Raw genomic sequence first — 16,872 nt, forward strand, 5'->3', positions numbered from 1 at the left:
TCTACAGCTTGGCATTGGGCTCTACTCTCCATGAACTTCATTGTCCATTTCTCATGCTGGACAAGCAGATACTCACTTGTACTGTGACTGGTCATTGCCACCAACATCTGGAGAAGTAAGCTTCTGAAGTAAGATCCGAACGATGCTGATAAAGAGGGCAAAGTTGACCTGCACAGAGACAGCAAAGGAGGATGTGACCTGTGAGCACCTTTAAATCTTATCCCTGGCCACCCATCTATAGGATATAGCCACCATCTACCCCAGGCACCATCTACCCCAGGCACTAGGTCTGCCCACTGCACCAAAGAGGACCTCGTGTGGGCATTAAGGGTACTACTGCATAAGGTTGTAGTTATCTGAGCAGCTGGAGATGGGCAACAGACTATTTTAGTCTCCTCCAAGCCTAGAATCCTTCTGGTCTTATTGCCTTGGAGTCTACTCTTCCCTGGGTATTGTTCTGGGGGTGACGGGGCCCTAGGAAGGTGGTAGCCATGTGCACACAGTGAAAGCATGTTGGCTACACTCTGCATGGTACAGGTACACAAAAGAAAAGCAGAGCACAGGCTCTCCACAGGCAGCTACTTACTACAATAGAAATTAGAATGGGCATCCGAATGACCCACCAGGGGATGCTGTGGTCGTTTGTGTCCCAGCAACTGTTAAGAGAGAAAGAAACTGGTGTCACTCTGACTCAACATACAAACTAGGTTCTGTGCAGAACGGTTTGGGTGAGGACTGATTCTCACATCCCTTCTTGGGTCTTAAACTTGATGTGCCAATCAGACTCAGATTGCACAGTCACCTCCAACTAGATCTAACCGCCCTGGGTGTTGAATGAAGAAGCTTTCCCTGGTGAGTATACCTGACAGTCTGCTAATGGCGAGGTAGCATGGAATGAAGCTCCAGGGTTGGTAAGTCTCAGAGCTGTGGGAATTCAAGGTATGTGCTCTCATCTCTCTTGATGTCATGAAGGCCCCTTTCTTCCTTCAAGGCTATAGATCACAGTGGGCAGTGACTGTTCCAGCAAGGGCAGAGTTCCAGGGCCTAGGGACCCAGCCAGTTTGGCAATGTGACATGGACAATTGAGCTGGCTCTGAGACCTCCAAACCATAGAGCAAAGAGTGCCTTCCAGCTGATACTACCTCAGTTGTCAGTCCTCCTTACCCAAGGGTGACTGGGCCAGCGAACCCAGCTGGAGGAACAACTGCTGGGCTGAATGGATGGGGTTTCATTTTTGTTGTTAGTGTAGAGTCACAAACTAAAGAAAAGGGTTGGCTTAGACCAACTACTCAGAGTGATATCTCTCCAGTGGACAGTTGATACCCTGGGGTCTTTTGTGAGATACATTTAGCCTAGGGATGCCTGTTACTATCATTGGGCTCAGAGGTTGTCAGAAAAGGAGCTCACAGAGGCCATCCAGGCAGCCACATAGCCTGATCTCAATGCATTTCTCCCCTCCTCCCCCCTCCCACCCCCGTAAACCTGCTTGTTTCTGCTTGGCTGTCTTGGGGACATGCAAAGTATCACTCATTCTGCCTGGCTTGTTGCTATTTTAGCTAAACCCAGCATAGGTTTAGGCTATCTTCTAAATACTGAAATGCGTACTGAGTCTTGCCCATGACCATCCACATGTCTTCTAATCAGGGGGTGCTAAATGTTGTCCAGAAATGTCTTGACTGATTGCAAGACTTTTGTCTCTAATGGTACAAACTTCTTTAACTCCCAGATATTCAACCAGCACTGGCAGTCCTTGTTTCACCGGCATGAATGCACACACAGCACTTACCCTGTGTCTTCTAAAGAGAGGCGGGTTGCTGTCCATGCACCTATACACACACTGGGGATGCCTGTGGAGAGATCCCATCAGATTGGCTCATGGTCATGAGTGAGAAGCAGAACCCCTGTATACCTGGTACCCAGGAACCAGAACTTGTAAAGAGGAATTTTCAACCAAAGGACCATATGGATGTTCTCACTTAATGTCTTCATCAATACATAAAGGTTTGCACTTATACCTGATTAAATAGCCAGGACAAATATGTCTGAAAGCTGAGAATCTGAACAGGGCTGAAACCTGTCTGTTGAAGACAGGGAGGCCAAGTAAGAGGGAGATATGCTCACTGGCTCCATGTTGTCTGAGGGGCTGTGTGTTTTACTCCCTAAGCCATGCATGCTTTCATCCCTTCCTGCTCTGGAAAAGGGCTGGGCTCCTGGCAGCAGGTAGGTGTGCCATCAACCTGCTCTTCTGATTTTTCATGGCTGATATGAGCTGACTGGGAAAAGGGAGAGGAATGATTATTTTGCTATTATTATTAAAAGTTGTTTCATTTAAGGTAAGGGGGTTGCCAAATGGAAGTCGAATTCTACAGGATTTAAAACCAGCTCCTTGGTTGACATCAACGGAACCCTCAATGTACCCAAGGTGACTATGAGTATGCTCCTGGAGTAGGGTTTTGTGCAGAAAACTACATATTTTGGCCAAATGAGATAGGAATCAAGATGGAGAATATATGAAGCCCTTACCCCATCCGATCAGAAGGTAGGCCAGAAAGCATCTGCTGGGAGGAAGGACGGCTACCAGGAGGGTGTGCAGGTAGAGACCCTCCACCAGAAGCCAGTAGAAGTTTGCCATAATACAGTACTGGAAGAACACCAGGCTGAGCTTGCAACCGACCTGGAACCAGAGACAGTGAGAGAACGTGCCAGTTGGTAAAAATAGTTATGGTAGGCGGGGGAAGCTCTCTGTTTGGATAAGTTGTAAAGCAAAGCCAGCATGCTGACTTGGACGGGCACTGTTAATATCTTGGCCTGGCAGAGGCCAAAAATGTGTTATACTGGGGTACAGCCCTTTGTATATACAATGCCAGGGACCATCTGCAGGGAGCTTCTGATTGTCTGAAGCAAGAAGTATAGGCAGGAAGTTCCTGGGAGCCAGTTGTTGGCCACCTTCCTGGACACCAGGCTCAGACATAGCTCCTTCTTCTCAGTCCTCCTTCCTGCCGGGTTACTCCTGGCCCCTCTGACATGTACTTCCCTCAGTATTTTCTCCACTGCCCACCAAAGAGGCTCACTCGCTCTGGAGCATGCAGTAGAGGAGAGCACGCGCTGGCTAAAATGATGTGGGATACTTGTTTTAGGGTTTCTATTGCTTCGATGAAACACCATGACCAAAAGCAGTTTAGGGAGGGAAGGGTTTATCTTATCTCACAACTCTCAAGACACACTTCCTCACTGTGGGAAGTTAGGGCAGGAACCTGGAGGTAGGAACCAAATTGGAAGCCACGAGGAGTAGCCAGACACTTCCACAACAGTCATAGATCAAGAAAATGCCCACAGGCCAATCTGGTGGAGGTATTTCCTCAACTGAGGTTTTCACTTGCCCAATGAATGACTCAAGCTTGTGTTGAGTTGACATAAAACTAGCCTGAGCGATGCTATGGACACTTGAGGTACTTGCAGGGGCATTGCCCAGGATACTTGGGAGACTGTCAGTGTCTGGATGCTGGGGGAATGGTAGGCTTTGCCCAGTGAAGCTGCAGTTCCCTGGTCTCAACCCCTGTGTCTAGACAAAAGATGAACACCGGAGAAGGTTGGCAGACCATGATCATATCCTAAGAGATGATAGAGGTTCAGGAAGAAAAACGATGGGCCAAAGTTAGGTTCCTAGACTTTAAAAAAAAATTGACAACCTTTAATTTAATATGTCATTTTTCCCTCAGATGAAGATCATTTTAAAACTCCAATGAAAAATAGTTTATTTGCTATATTTTTCTTGTTTTACACTTTATTTCCAACTCTAATTGATTTCTCAAAATTTAAATACCCACTCTTATTATCTTTTTCATGTATGTCCATGCATTGTAACTATACCTACCCCACATACAGATACATGTATTCACCCATATCACATGTATAAACATATATCACATATATATGGATATGTATATGATATATTTATATTCACATATATGTATATATATATCACATGTATATACTCAATATATACCCATCCTATACATATCCATCCCACATATTGTATCCCATCTTGTACCCACAGTACAGGATTTCCACACGTCATTGTATATATCTGTATATATATATATATATATATATATATATATATATATAAATGAGGATGGAATTGAAAGTAATTTTTTTTCCTTTAAAAGCAGCAGTTTTCTACTTATGCACAAATCCTGATTGATTAAACATCTGGTTATATGAAAGGAGACCAAAGGTTTAGATATACCGATTATATGTTTTACATCACACACAGGAAACATGGGAGCCTTTCCAGAGGGCTTCCATGACTATGAAGGGCTTGCCCTCAGCACGCTGAACTCCACCCCTGCCCAGCCTCTTCCACACAGCTGCAGTCTTAAGCTTTGCCGCCTCCTTTTTCTCCAAATGAAAGTAAGGTACAGAACAATTCCTGTTTCTAGGAACAGTCAGACCCCAGAGACTTCCTACTGCTGTAGTCTTCTCCATCAGTGAAGATTCCCACAGCTTCTGATCTTAGCATGGGATCCTGCACAGAAATGCCCCAACAACCCAGTCCCGAGGACAAGAAAACAAAGATCCACAATTTTGTAACTCATTATCACTCACTGGAATGGTGAGTGAAACAAATTAGAAAATCTCTGAGAGACGAATATGGTAGGCGATAACCTGTTTAAATGTATCTTGCTTTTTCAACACTTGATAAAGACTATCCTCCTTTAAAACACAAAATGAGTAAATTACAAGTGCATTAAAGACATAAATTAACAAAATTGAGAACAAATATCTCTTAATAAAAATAGAAAACCCAAAACACAAACAAATCTATTGCTAGAAGGCTAGGAGACAATTTTGAGCATACAAAAATATTGAAAACGTTTGTGAAGTAGAAGACCACCAAAATGCAACTGACATGTGGTGAATCTGGAAACACATTTGCAACAGAAACATAAAAGGCTCCTTTCAGCAGACAGCAATATAGACAAACTTGTCAAGGAAAGATAAGACCATGTTTTGGGAGGTGAAGAGAATCCTGAAGGATGGCTGCTCTTGGTAGTGTCTTTGAAAGGGACACCAGGTACCAAGGAGAGACCTTCATGTCATAGTCTTCCTGGTGTCTCTCAAAAAGCAATCAATTAATTTGCTTAAAGTTTAAGACACATCTGCCCTTTGTATGGCACTAGCCCCAGGCGATGGTACCAGGAGGGGTTTTGGTGGGTAACAAGGTCATGAGATGGAGCTAGGAGATGAGTATGTGGCTGAGAAGGAGGTTCTTTCTCTATGGCCCTCATGAGATGCCAAACCAGCAGTACTTTGGTCCTGGACCTTTGTCTTCCAGAACGGTAAGAAGCAGCGTCTGCGCTGCTGCGTCTGCTCAGGTTGCTGAGACGCTTTGAGCTGATTGATCCACCTGTGAGTTCCACCTCACAGGAGCAGGAACACATCAGTGTGTGGAAGAGAACAGCTGGAGATATGACAGCAATGGGCCAAACCAAGATGGCGCCCGTGCTGTGGAACTAGTCAGATGAGTCATGCTGTACCTTGTGGTGGGTCATGGCGTGATGTCAATGACAGACAACAGGGCATGGCTGACTGAGGGCATCTATATAGAAGAAGGTGCAGAAGGATGCTTATGAGGATTCCACGTTCTTGCTAAACGGCACCAGAAATGCGGCTTTTCATTTCCATCCCTTAGCTCATTGCTAACACGTGTGACCTGTGAGGACCAGAGGTCTGAGCAACACGGAATCCTCTTCTGACCTCATTTTCCACAACATTGTTCACTGAACCACATAACACTGGAGTCTGGTGTGTGTGTGTGTGTATGTGTGTGTGTGTGTGTGTGTGTGTAGGGGGGTCTGATGCTGTCCTGCTAGGTCAGTACAAGGACAGAATGGAAGGATTAACAAGGCCAGGCAGATCGTTCGCAGGATCCTGAGAGACCAAGGCTCTGTCTGGGAGTCTCCGTTTGAGTATATACACATGTGCATATTCATGTGTCTGAGGTGCATGTGGACACAGACATACTTGGGATGTGTGTACACGTGTGTGAACAATGTCTCGCATATGAGCGTTGTGTAAATGTGTAAAAAACCCTGTTTCTACACAGGTTTTTGTATATGCTCTGCACATGTACGTGGGCAAAGTCACTCGCTGTTTCTGCTCCTTTGTCTTCCATTCTGACATCAGCTGTGTGGGATGATGACCCCTAGCCAAATTTCCAGCCTGGACTTTTGGCCCGTTATTTCCTCATTCTCCTGGACACTCAATAGTCAAACAGAGTCTGTTTCTGTCTAGGTGGCTGTCTGGGACTTGATGTAGTGTTTGGGACTGTGGCTTATCCACTTCCCTCACCCAGACAGGCAGTAACTCAGGATTCTCAGAACCTGCAGACCGCTGGAGAAATCTGTTCAAATCACCAGTGATAAACGGCTCTGCCGTATGCAAGCTGCCCAGAAGTTGAGGAACCTGTGTAGCCTCTGGCCACATGGAAGAGTTGTTGTGCCAGCCTTCCCTGGCCAGGAAGAGGCCTCTTCGTGTGTGGAATCATTCTGCTGCCTGGAAAAAGCAATTTGTCACACCGTGGGGAGCATTTCTGGTGGGTGACTTGGGAGAGTAATGTTGGTTTAGTGAAATACATCCAGGAATAAAATGGAAAAAATGGAGCTGGTAGAAGAATGGTTTCCCGTTGCTCATTCTGCAATCTGACTCTATTTTGCTAATGTGTTCATAACTTTATCATTCTTCAGACAGCACTGTCTTTTTCCTCCTCTCTCCCTCCATGCTGGGTTCTGGCTTTCTTCTTTGGCTCCCTCTTTGCACCTTTGTCCCTCCTGACTGCCTCCTCTGTGTAGGAATCTCAGGGCCTTCAGGTATTGGGGCACAGCTGGATCCTCTATTCCCCAGAGAATAGCTCGGGAAACAGGCTGGGGGAACCAGTCCCTATTTTCAGTTCTCACCCCCCAGCCCTTGGCACTAGCCTGGGTATGCTGGCTGGTGTCTGACCTTAGCACGTACTCAGGGTGGAACTTCAGCATCTTGGGAAAACTGCAGGATTTCCTCAGCCCAGTATCATCATTTGTGATGCAGGGTAAATCCTGGTTCAGCAAGTATTCATGGCAGTGCAGGGAAACAAACTGTTGCCAGATGGATCTCAACACTGTAGTGTGAGGTGGGGATTCCCCTGTAGGCTCTGGCAACAGTGGAGATGGTGGGTAGGGTGGTGTCGATACTCTAGCCTTTTCTACTTCGGGGGTGCCTGCTGCTTTCCCTCTGCCCTTCCACATGAAGGGTTCAGGCTTTTGGGGTCTCACTGAGGTAGAGCTAAGCAGGGATGCTTTCAGATAGAGATGGGTACTAGGTGTCTCTGAGGATCAGTTAAGAAAGAGCTACGGAATCAGAGCCATAAAAGGCAGCTCTGGGAACTGATCTGCCGCACTGCAGTGTTCACCTCTGGTGAGCAGGTGCTAACACCCTCATCTCAGGACAAGAGCTTCAGAGACAGCAAGGTATGCCCAGGGGCAGAATTTTCCAGGTGGTAGATCCTGTTTTTGACTTTGCTGTTGTACAGATATCTTTTAAAGCCCACTTCTATATCATGACCCTGGAGAACATGCTTACCTGTAGGCAGATGGTGAGGGCTAGACACAGCGGACGTGCCCTATGCTGTGTCAAAACTAAACTAATTAAACTCTCTTCAGGCCAAACTTAATGTTAGCAGATAAATCTACTCACATGCAGTGGGGGGGGGGGGAAGGGGGAAGGGAAGGTGGGGGCAGTTCACTGTCCTGTCTCTTTAAGTAACTGAGACCCCAGATCAGGAACTACAGCGAATTCCCAAACATGGAACATTATATGGTAGTGGAGAAAACTCTAGGAAGACTTGCACGTAGAAGGCTCTCAAATACCTGTCCAGTTGGCTTGAGTAGGTAGTCAATCACCACTGTTATCCCCACAAGCAGAGCCAAGGCAGAACGGCCAGGCCTGTGAGAGAACCCATGCTACGTTGCAGAAACTAGTCATCAGCCTTGTCTGTTCTTTCATCAAAGCTACACCAAGTGCATTTCCCACTGGCTCTGCCTGGGGTTTATTTACCATGCGGGTTGATTTTCTCTAGAAAATGGGTAGAAGGATTCCCTGGAATCTGGAAGATTTAGACTGAAGTGTATGTTCATCTACAAAAGGATTTCTCAGCTGCTCCTGCTGTACTCACTTCAGTATTGGTCACCAGGGCCTAGTGCCTCTTAGTTTCCTAGCCCTACACAGTGGCTAGACACTGCTCAGCTTTCTTGTGGACCCCCTGGTCTTGTCTGCTGACACAGGCCTGAGCTCATCCAGCCTCTTTCCATTGCTCAGGCATGAGAAAGAAGGTCGATGATCCTGCGGCCTCTTTTGAGAGCGAAGAGGTTAGTAGGTACTCGGGTCTCCCCCATACACAGTGATCTTGCCCTCAGGATAGTCTTACCCAGGAGGCTGGCTGGTCATGGCAGCGCAGTGTACCTGAGCTGGAGTAGAGCACGCTGTCCTTGACCAGCACAGAGATGGCTCTCAGCATGAAGGAGAGGAACAGATTCAGGTGGATGTAGTTTCTTGTGCAGTGCAGCTTCCTGAAGTGGGAGAGTCAGAAATTGATGTTTAATTATCATCTAGAGTCTTTCTTCTCATGAAGTTTACCATTTGTTTAACTTCAGTTATGAAAGTTTTTGTTTGTTGCATCATGATACCTGTCTCGGCACACGAACTCTCCGTTTATCTCAGATTGTTCCCTAAGGTTGGAGCTCGGTATGAATATGTAATGCAAAAGTTACCCAGAAGCTGTCTTGAGCCTGCAGTCAACTGTGTCTGTCCCCTCATATGTTTCAGGACACAGGTTGTGTAGCTGAATTGTGGGTGTCCCATTATCCTCATCTTCTGTTGTAGCTTGTGGTCTTCATGTTCGGATGCTTCTACTCTGGGACAGAGTCACAGAGCCACACAACCGTGACCTCACCCATTCCTCAGCTGAAACTTGGCCTTATGTGTGGCTCTCTGAATTAGGTGGTGTACTGGCTGGTTTTGAATGTCAACTTGACTCAAGCTGGAGTTATCACAGAGAAAGGAGCCTCCCTTGAGGAAAGGCCTCCATGAAATCCACTGTAAGGCATTTTCTCAATTAGTGATCAAGGGTGGGAGGACCCATTGTGGGTGGTAGCATCCCTGGGCTGGTAGTCCTGGGTTCTATAAGAAAGCAAGCTGAGCAAGCCAGGGGAAGCAACCCAGTTAACAGCACCCCTCCATGGCCTCTGCATCAGCTCCTGCTTCCTGACCTGCTTGAGTTCCAGTCCTGACTTCCTTTGGTGATGAACAGCAATGTGGAAGTGTGAGCTGAATAAACCGTTTCCTCCCCAACTTGCTTCTTGGTCATGATGCTTTGTGCAGGAATAGAAGCCCTGACTAAGCCAGGTGGGACACTGCCGTCTAATACAAGTTAACTTTCTCCTCTTTATATCGACACTAAGGACACAGTTTGTTGTCTTCCATTGATCTCCTTTCTTGGCCACACAAGCTTTGGCTTTCCCTTTGACTCTCTCACAGTCCTGGACCTGAGTGGACCAATCGTAAGCTGTGAGCTACATGAACAAATGAGACTGAAATATGGCCAAACGTGGGCTGATTTAAAATTTTATGTATTTTAATTAATCTAAAGTTAAAAGCAAGAGCAGCATGGACTACTTTTCTTTTGTACACCGTGTTCTTGTCTTGGTAGAGCTGTATTTTATTTTAATATATTCATCACATATGTCTTGTGTGTATGTGTGTGTGTTATGTGCACGATGGCAGTGTCGGGTGTATGTACCTTCTAGTATTACACACAAATGAGCCACTGATATAGGTTAATAGATTAACCCAGTTACAGTTATTTCCTCTTCTGTACACAAGTGGAACATATGTTAATATGTTAATATTTTTGAAGACTGAATGAGTGCTAGTAATAATTGCAAAAAATCATATTCAGTTATTTGTGGAAGTATGTTATTTTAGCTGTAAGTATTTTATACTTCATGAAATAAGTATAGGTGAGCCTTAGAATTTAAAGTGAAGGCCTACTCCTGACGTAGCACACGATGAGGATATGTCATGAACAGCAGAGACCATTTTCTGTGGTGGAGAGATTCTGTTGAATTTAACAAGAACATTCCTAAAGTTAGTCACCTGAAATTAGAATTAGAATTCCAACAAAGGGAGCCAGTGAAAACTGGGATGGGGCCCTTGTCCAGCACTTCCAAGAAACCCTGAAACCAGCAAAACCACTCAGACTACTATTGGAACTCTGGAAAACAGTCGAGTTGATAGCTATGTGATCCCCAGTCCCAGGTGAGCACACTGTAGGTCAGCTTTGCCTTGTCCCATGGCACATGCCCAGCTTAGCACGGTGCTGAGGACTACAGCTCGTGTTTTCTGTGTGCTCTCTGGAATTATCTACAAGTACAAGATAATTTGTCTTAAACTTTTAAGTTCACTGAATAGGTGTGACCTTCCAGAGCCCACTCGGGTTGAGCAGCCGCGATGATAAAAGCCACATAGTTTTTGGCTGCTGTCTAAGGCCAACATTAACAGTTGAGGCAAATGACAGACATTCTGGAGCCTGGGAAGAAAGGCTGAGGAGAAAGGCTCTCTGGGGGAAGCAGTATTTTGAAAAGCTCTCATATATAAGAGGAACTTAGAGACCTGCATACACGCTCTGGGAAGGTCATGTGTTCCCAAAGAGCTTTTACTGCTCTTTAGCACAAGCAAAATGTTAAGGCAGAGTGGGAAACAGCCTGTCCAAGCACTGGAGGAGAGCTTCCAACACAGGCGGGCTCCCCATCTGGGGAAATGTGTGTTCTCTTCTTCCCTTATTTCCCCTCTGACTGCAGATGTCTAAGGAAATCGCCATCAGTAAGTATATATATAATCTCAGAGACCAACAGGGGCAATACAATCTCTACAAAACAGAAAAGTTTAGAAAAGTTACTAAATAAATGATTACAAGTTGGGCCTACTAGCACAGAGTTGTCACACCAGCTACTCAGAGGCATGAAACACGAAGGTTGTAAGTTCAGGATTTGCCTGGGACCGAGAGGGGTTTCAGGGCCAACCTAAGTTATTTCAGAGAGACCGTGTTTCACAGTAAAAGTAAAGGAAAGGGTTGGGCTGTACCTCAGTGGTAAACTGCTTGTCTAGCATTTGTTAGGCCTGAGTTCAACCTCAAGTACCACAAAAATAACAGAATAAAATAAATAATACAGAAACAGCTACAACACATAACAAAGGAAAAAAAATGAGAGACAAAATTTGATTTCCAGAGTTATCACCTCATATTATTAAAAATGTCCAATTTCAACAAAAAGATAATGATGCATTAAAAGAATCAAGAAAGCTGGATTACTAATAGGAAAAAGAAAGAAATAAAACATTCTCTTTAAAAACCATACAAAACTAAAAGAAAACACACATGAAGTAGCCTTATTAGACAGAGGCTTACGGCCAAATGCTTTGAATGTGTTCAAAGAACAGAATGAAATAGAGCAATCCTTTGGCAAACATAGAAATTTCAACAAATAAATGAAATTTTAAGAAGTAACTTTAAAAAGTTTGGATTTAAAATGTGCAACTGGTTTTAGAAATTCCCTAGAGATGGCCAAGGAAAATCTAGGCAAAAGAGAGATTCAGTAAATTTAAAGATCAAAGGAAATTTTACCCAGTGTTAGATAGAACCTGATATGTAGTAATTTAGAAATGGAAACACTTCATCTTGGAGTGAAGTCATTAACACTATGCAAATAAACAAAACTTACCAGGCTCAGAGAATAAACACCTCACAAGTCTTAGGAAGTTTCTGAAACTTATGATATTGACAAGGAACCGTCTCAAACAATAACAACTTCTAAGAAGAGGAGACTCACCAATCTGTTTAGCAGCCTGCGAGTTGAGAAAGGGAATGCAGGAGATTCAGTGTTTGTGAATTATCATTTATGCTTGAGTGGGCTTTCCAGCGGTGCAATTGCTTTTGAGTCATTCATGTCTCTGTAAGTAACCTGTTGTAATTAGCTCCAGTAAACTCTCACTGGTTCACTAATTTAGACTTAAGGGGACTTTGGCTAAATGTAGGTTCCTACTTATTTATTTCCATCTTATTTATATGCTAAATACATGTTTGTTCATGTCTCTACAGAAAAAGTCAGATGTCAGAAGCAGAAAAGTAAATAGACGAAGAAAAACAAAGAAAACCTAAAAGACATGGATTATTACCCATCACTTGCATAACAGGGCCTTGGATTCTCATGGAAAAGTAAAATGGGATTGCAAAGGATCTCAAATGGCCAGAAAATTCTTTTAAAAGAACGAAGTAGAAGAACTCTCTGGATTCCAAATTTTCTGCAGACTATGGAGATCTAGCTGTATGGCTCTGCAAATGACCCCCTGGTACATCAGACCGAGAATCTTAAAACATTCACATTTATGACCATTTGCCTTCTGATGAAGCCAAGAACATTTCAAACTGTTGGTGTTGAACCACTGGGTAGGAACTGTGAGAGAATAAAGCTAGACCCTTCCATTTCATAGCATATAAAAAAACTAACTGAAAATGAATCAGTGAGCAAAACACAAGAGCCAGCAGGATAAAACTATTTTGGGTTGGAAAAATGTGACCTTGGATATGACAAAGGTCTTTGAAATGTTATACCAAAACCCACAAGCAACATAATAAAAAATAGGCAAAGTGGACTCCCTCAAAATTTAAAACTTTAACATATTAAGTACACATCACCAAGCTTAAAGATACACCTAAGTAATGGTAGAAGACATTTATAGACTGGACTTATGAGAAAAGCTAGTGTCTATAGTATATAAATTTTTAAAATGTCACAAGAAACCAAAATATTGAAACTGCAAACATGGGACTAGAGAGGATATAAAGATGGTTTAAAAAAAAAAAAAAAGCACATGAGGAGGCAGGAATGATGGGTTAGTTGGTGAAGTGTTTGCAGCACTCAGTGTTAGAACCCAAGGTAGATCCTCTAGATCCATGTGAAAAAGTCAAATGCAGCCCCAGGGAAGAGAAGGCTAGAGAATCCTTGAGATTTGGGCCTTGCTAACTAGCCAGTCTAGTCAGATCAATAAGCTCAATGTTCTGTAAGAAACCATCTCAACATACAGTGAAGAATGATTGAGAGAGACACCAGACTTTGACCTCTGTCCTCTACATACACATACATGCAGAAGCTCTTACACATTTGGGCACACACACGAATAGGTGCACATACCATGCACACAAAGTATGAGACTATCAGATATCACTTCATTCTACAGTCACTTATTGCCTGCATTCTGAATATTTGTGATTCTCTGTATTAGCCAACATTCACTGCAAAAAGAAGCCTCGGTGGTAAGGGCTAATAACTGTACCAATCTCTGTGTATAAAGATAAGTATGTAGAACAGATTTTGATAAATGTCCAGTTTGCAAAATAATAGTAGTAGGTTTATCCCCTAGGGCTTGTAAGCTCTGCATATAAGCTCTTGGCTAGGTTTAAAATACCAGGCATGAGTTCCATCCTATGCAATGGATCTTAAATCCAATCAGAAAGCAATTGGCTAACCTCCCCAGTCTAGTTTGAGTTATGTTGTTGTGATAAAATACCATAACCAAAAGCAACATGGGGCTTATTAAATCTTATGCTTTCAGGTAATAATCTATCACCGAAGGAATTCAGGGCAGGAACACAATGGAGAAACCAGTAGCAGAAACCATCGAGGAGGGCTGGTTATAGAATCACTTTCTCCAGCTTTCTTATCTAGTTTTCTATATAGCCCATGATCACCTGCCTAGGGATGGTGTCACTTACAGTGGGCTAGGACCTACCATATCAAAAAACAGTTAAGACAATTCCCCACAGATTTCACCATTGACCAATCTGATCTGAACAATCTAGTTGAGACTTCCTCTTTACAAATGACTCTTGATTGTGTTAAATTAACAATAAAAACTAGCTAGCATAACCTCGTTTTTAAAAAAGCAAAGGGCGTGAGTCTAAGAGGGTGTGTGGTAGTGAATCCAAGAGGAGTCGGAGGTGGGGAGGGTATTGGATATAATCAAAATGCACTTTATCTATACACAAAGTTTTAAAGAACACATTAAGATCATCTTTAAGAGGAAAACAACCTGAAATCCCTACTCCTACAAATCTCTCTGATCTCAAGAATGAAAGAGATGTCAACAGTAGGGCAAACGCTGCAAATGACAATGCCATGAGCCAGATTTGTAGGACACACCTAGATTAAAGTGAAGAGACATGAAATAATGGAAAAGATGGAAGAATGGTAAGAAAATATATGAGAACAGGCCAAAACAGAGAACACACTGAGGATGCTGATCCAGGAGAAGAGAATGATGGGAAGCAATATATCAGGAGGCAACAGCCAAGGACTTCTGAAACTGATCAAAGAGAGTAACAGGTCAGACATTTCACAACCATAAGAAAGATACAAAAGTAATGAAATGAAGCCCATGAACGTCAGCTTCAGAAAGTTAATAAAAACTAGCTTATTGCAACACAGGGAGAGACATTTGAAAGTGGAAAAGGCCATCCTCTTAGGAACAAAGTTGAGCCACGGGCAACTCCTCAGGAGCCACAGTCTTATCCCCCGCGCTCAGGAATAACCTTTTAAAAAGCAGGGCAAAGGTATCTGTTTTAGGCAAGCGTAAAGTCTGAGAATTCACTGCGACTACAAGCATGAGGGGCACGTGGAGTTAAGATGTGAGGCTCTTGAGTTGACTGGGAAAGTCAGTCGGAAAGAGCAGGTTAGGTGTTACGAATAAGGGAATGTGTCTGTGGCAGTGGTGGCGCATGCCTTTAATTCCAGCACTTGGGATGCAGAGGCAGGAGGATCTCTAAATTTGTGGCCCACCTGATCTACAAAGCAAATTCCAGGTTAGCCAGTGCTACACAGAGAAACCAGAGAAACTCTGTTTTGATGAGAGAGAGAGAGAGAGAGAGAGAGAGAGAGAGAGAGAGAGAGAGAGAGACAGACAGACAGACAGAGAGACAGAGAGAGACACACAGAGAGAGACAGAGACAGCAGAAACAGACAGAGACAGACAGAGAAACAAAGAGACAGAGAGAGCAAGAACATTGAACTGAAGGGCGACATTACCTGTTTACATAAGAAATGCAAAATGTTTAGTGTCAACATGCTACCTTTCTTCAAGAGTGCTGTATATTTATTTACTCATCTATCATCTATCTATCTATCTATCTATCTATCTATCTATCTATCTATCTATCTATCTATCTACCATGTGTATGTGTAACTGAGTTTATGTGTGCATGAGAGCCCCCAGAGGCCAGAAGAAAGTAAAAGATTTCTTGTAACTGGAGTTACAGATGGCCATGTGACACAACATGGGTGCTGGGAACTGAATCCTAGCATTCTCCAACATCAAGTGGTTTTAAATGCTCATCTAATCTCTCTAGCCCCCAGGGTTCTCTATAGCTTGTTACACAGGGGTATTCCAGGTCAAGAGTCTAAATCTCTGAGTTACCACACAACCTATAGGGAAGTTTGCTTTCTCATAATCTTTGCAGAATTGTTCATGTTTTGATCCTTACCTGAAGAGGCAAATAATTATGCTTCCTGTTGTAAGAGACATCAGAGAAACACTGTAGCCCAAGGTATAAACGGCCTTCACCAGAATATAAAATGTGATCTATGAAGAAATAAAAAATAACACACAGGTAAACTGCTAGCCAAATGCATGGGGCACATGACATTTTGAGATCTCGGTCACAAAGGACTCTCTCTCTCTCTCTCTCTCTCTCTCTCTCTCTCTCTCTCTTTCTCTCTCTCTCTTGCATGCCAAGTGCTGGTAGACAGGAGACAGGGCCATTTTATAATCCTTCCTCCATCTTGAGCCTAGAAGGACCTTCACTTTTTGAACACCTATCTTCTCTTACAAGCCATTATAAGTGAGTGGATGACTTCTGTAAACAACAACAAAAAATTATCCAAAGGAACTGTACTAGCTACCATTAGGGCCAAGATGGGCTGAGATGAAGGGAACTGGTGGGGTCCCTGATGGAGTCTGGAAATGCGTTTCCAAATAAGATGAGGTGATACACACATTTGAGCTCATGGAAAAGAACATGGTATCAAAGATATATGGCCAGTTACTCAGAGGTCTCTCCTCATAGAGTGGCTATATCTTAGAATTTTTTATTTCTCATACATAGGCTATTTGGTTTCATGGTTGGAATCTAATATCTATGCAATCACTGGATATGGGATAGAAAGCCCATAGTTACTTCTGTAGGACACTACAAGCAGAAGGACTCTGTGTGTGTGTGTGTGTGTGTGTGTGTGTGTGTGTGTGTGTGTGTGTGTGTGTGTATCAAGCCAGGCACAGGACATTTGAATGGGCTGTACCGTCCTAATTTCTCAGAGGCCATGCCTGCTCTACATTTTCTGGTAAAACTAATTATTATATGAAAATGAGAATATGCCTGTTGATATAGAGTGAATGGTTTTTTTTTGTCAAAAAAAAAATCCTAAAATAGACATATCTACTGCCACTAACTCTCATGGACAATGAAAAGCTTTGTCAGGTATGGTGGCACATGTCTGCAGTCCCAGGAGCCTTCGATGTACAGAGAGTCTGAAGAAACCTTCATCTATGTGGGGTCCTGATTTAAAGTCTTTATAGTGAAACATAAAAAACTTAGCATCTTGCTACAATATTGATCTGCTAGGCAAGTTGTACCCAATAATGAAATAGTGGCATGATCATTATGGGCAAACCAACTATTTCCTGAGTGGATCTGAGGTCTTCTCCACAGGAGAAATTTCATTTCTA

At 43.4% G+C, this 16,872-nt stretch overlaps 1 protein-coding gene across 1 annotated transcript in view; it reads right to left on the reverse strand.

Moving 5' to 3' along the window:
* Window positions 1–16,872, reverse strand: part of Vipr2 (vasoactive intestinal peptide receptor 2) — a 68,352-nt gene that overhangs the window by 6,307 nt on the left and 45,173 nt on the right. Inside the window, exons 5-10 of the mRNA XM_076920952.1 lie at window positions 15,632–15,729; window positions 8,465–8,606; window positions 2,524–2,674; window positions 1,787–1,847; window positions 587–656; window positions 77–168 (exon numbers count right to left, since the gene is read on the reverse strand). Coding sequence (XP_076777067.1) covers window positions 77–168; window positions 587–656; window positions 1,787–1,847; window positions 2,524–2,674; window positions 8,465–8,606; window positions 15,632–15,729 — 614 coding nt within the window. The remainder of the gene's footprint in view (window positions 1–76; window positions 169–586; window positions 657–1,786; window positions 1,848–2,523; window positions 2,675–8,464; window positions 8,607–15,631; window positions 15,730–16,872) is intronic.

The sequence above is a fragment of the Arvicanthis niloticus genome, chromosome 23 (genome assembly GCF_011762505.2).
Source record: "Arvicanthis niloticus isolate mArvNil1 chromosome 23, mArvNil1.pat.X, whole genome shotgun sequence".
NCBI lineage: Eukaryota > Metazoa > Chordata > Mammalia > Rodentia > Muridae > Arvicanthis > Arvicanthis niloticus.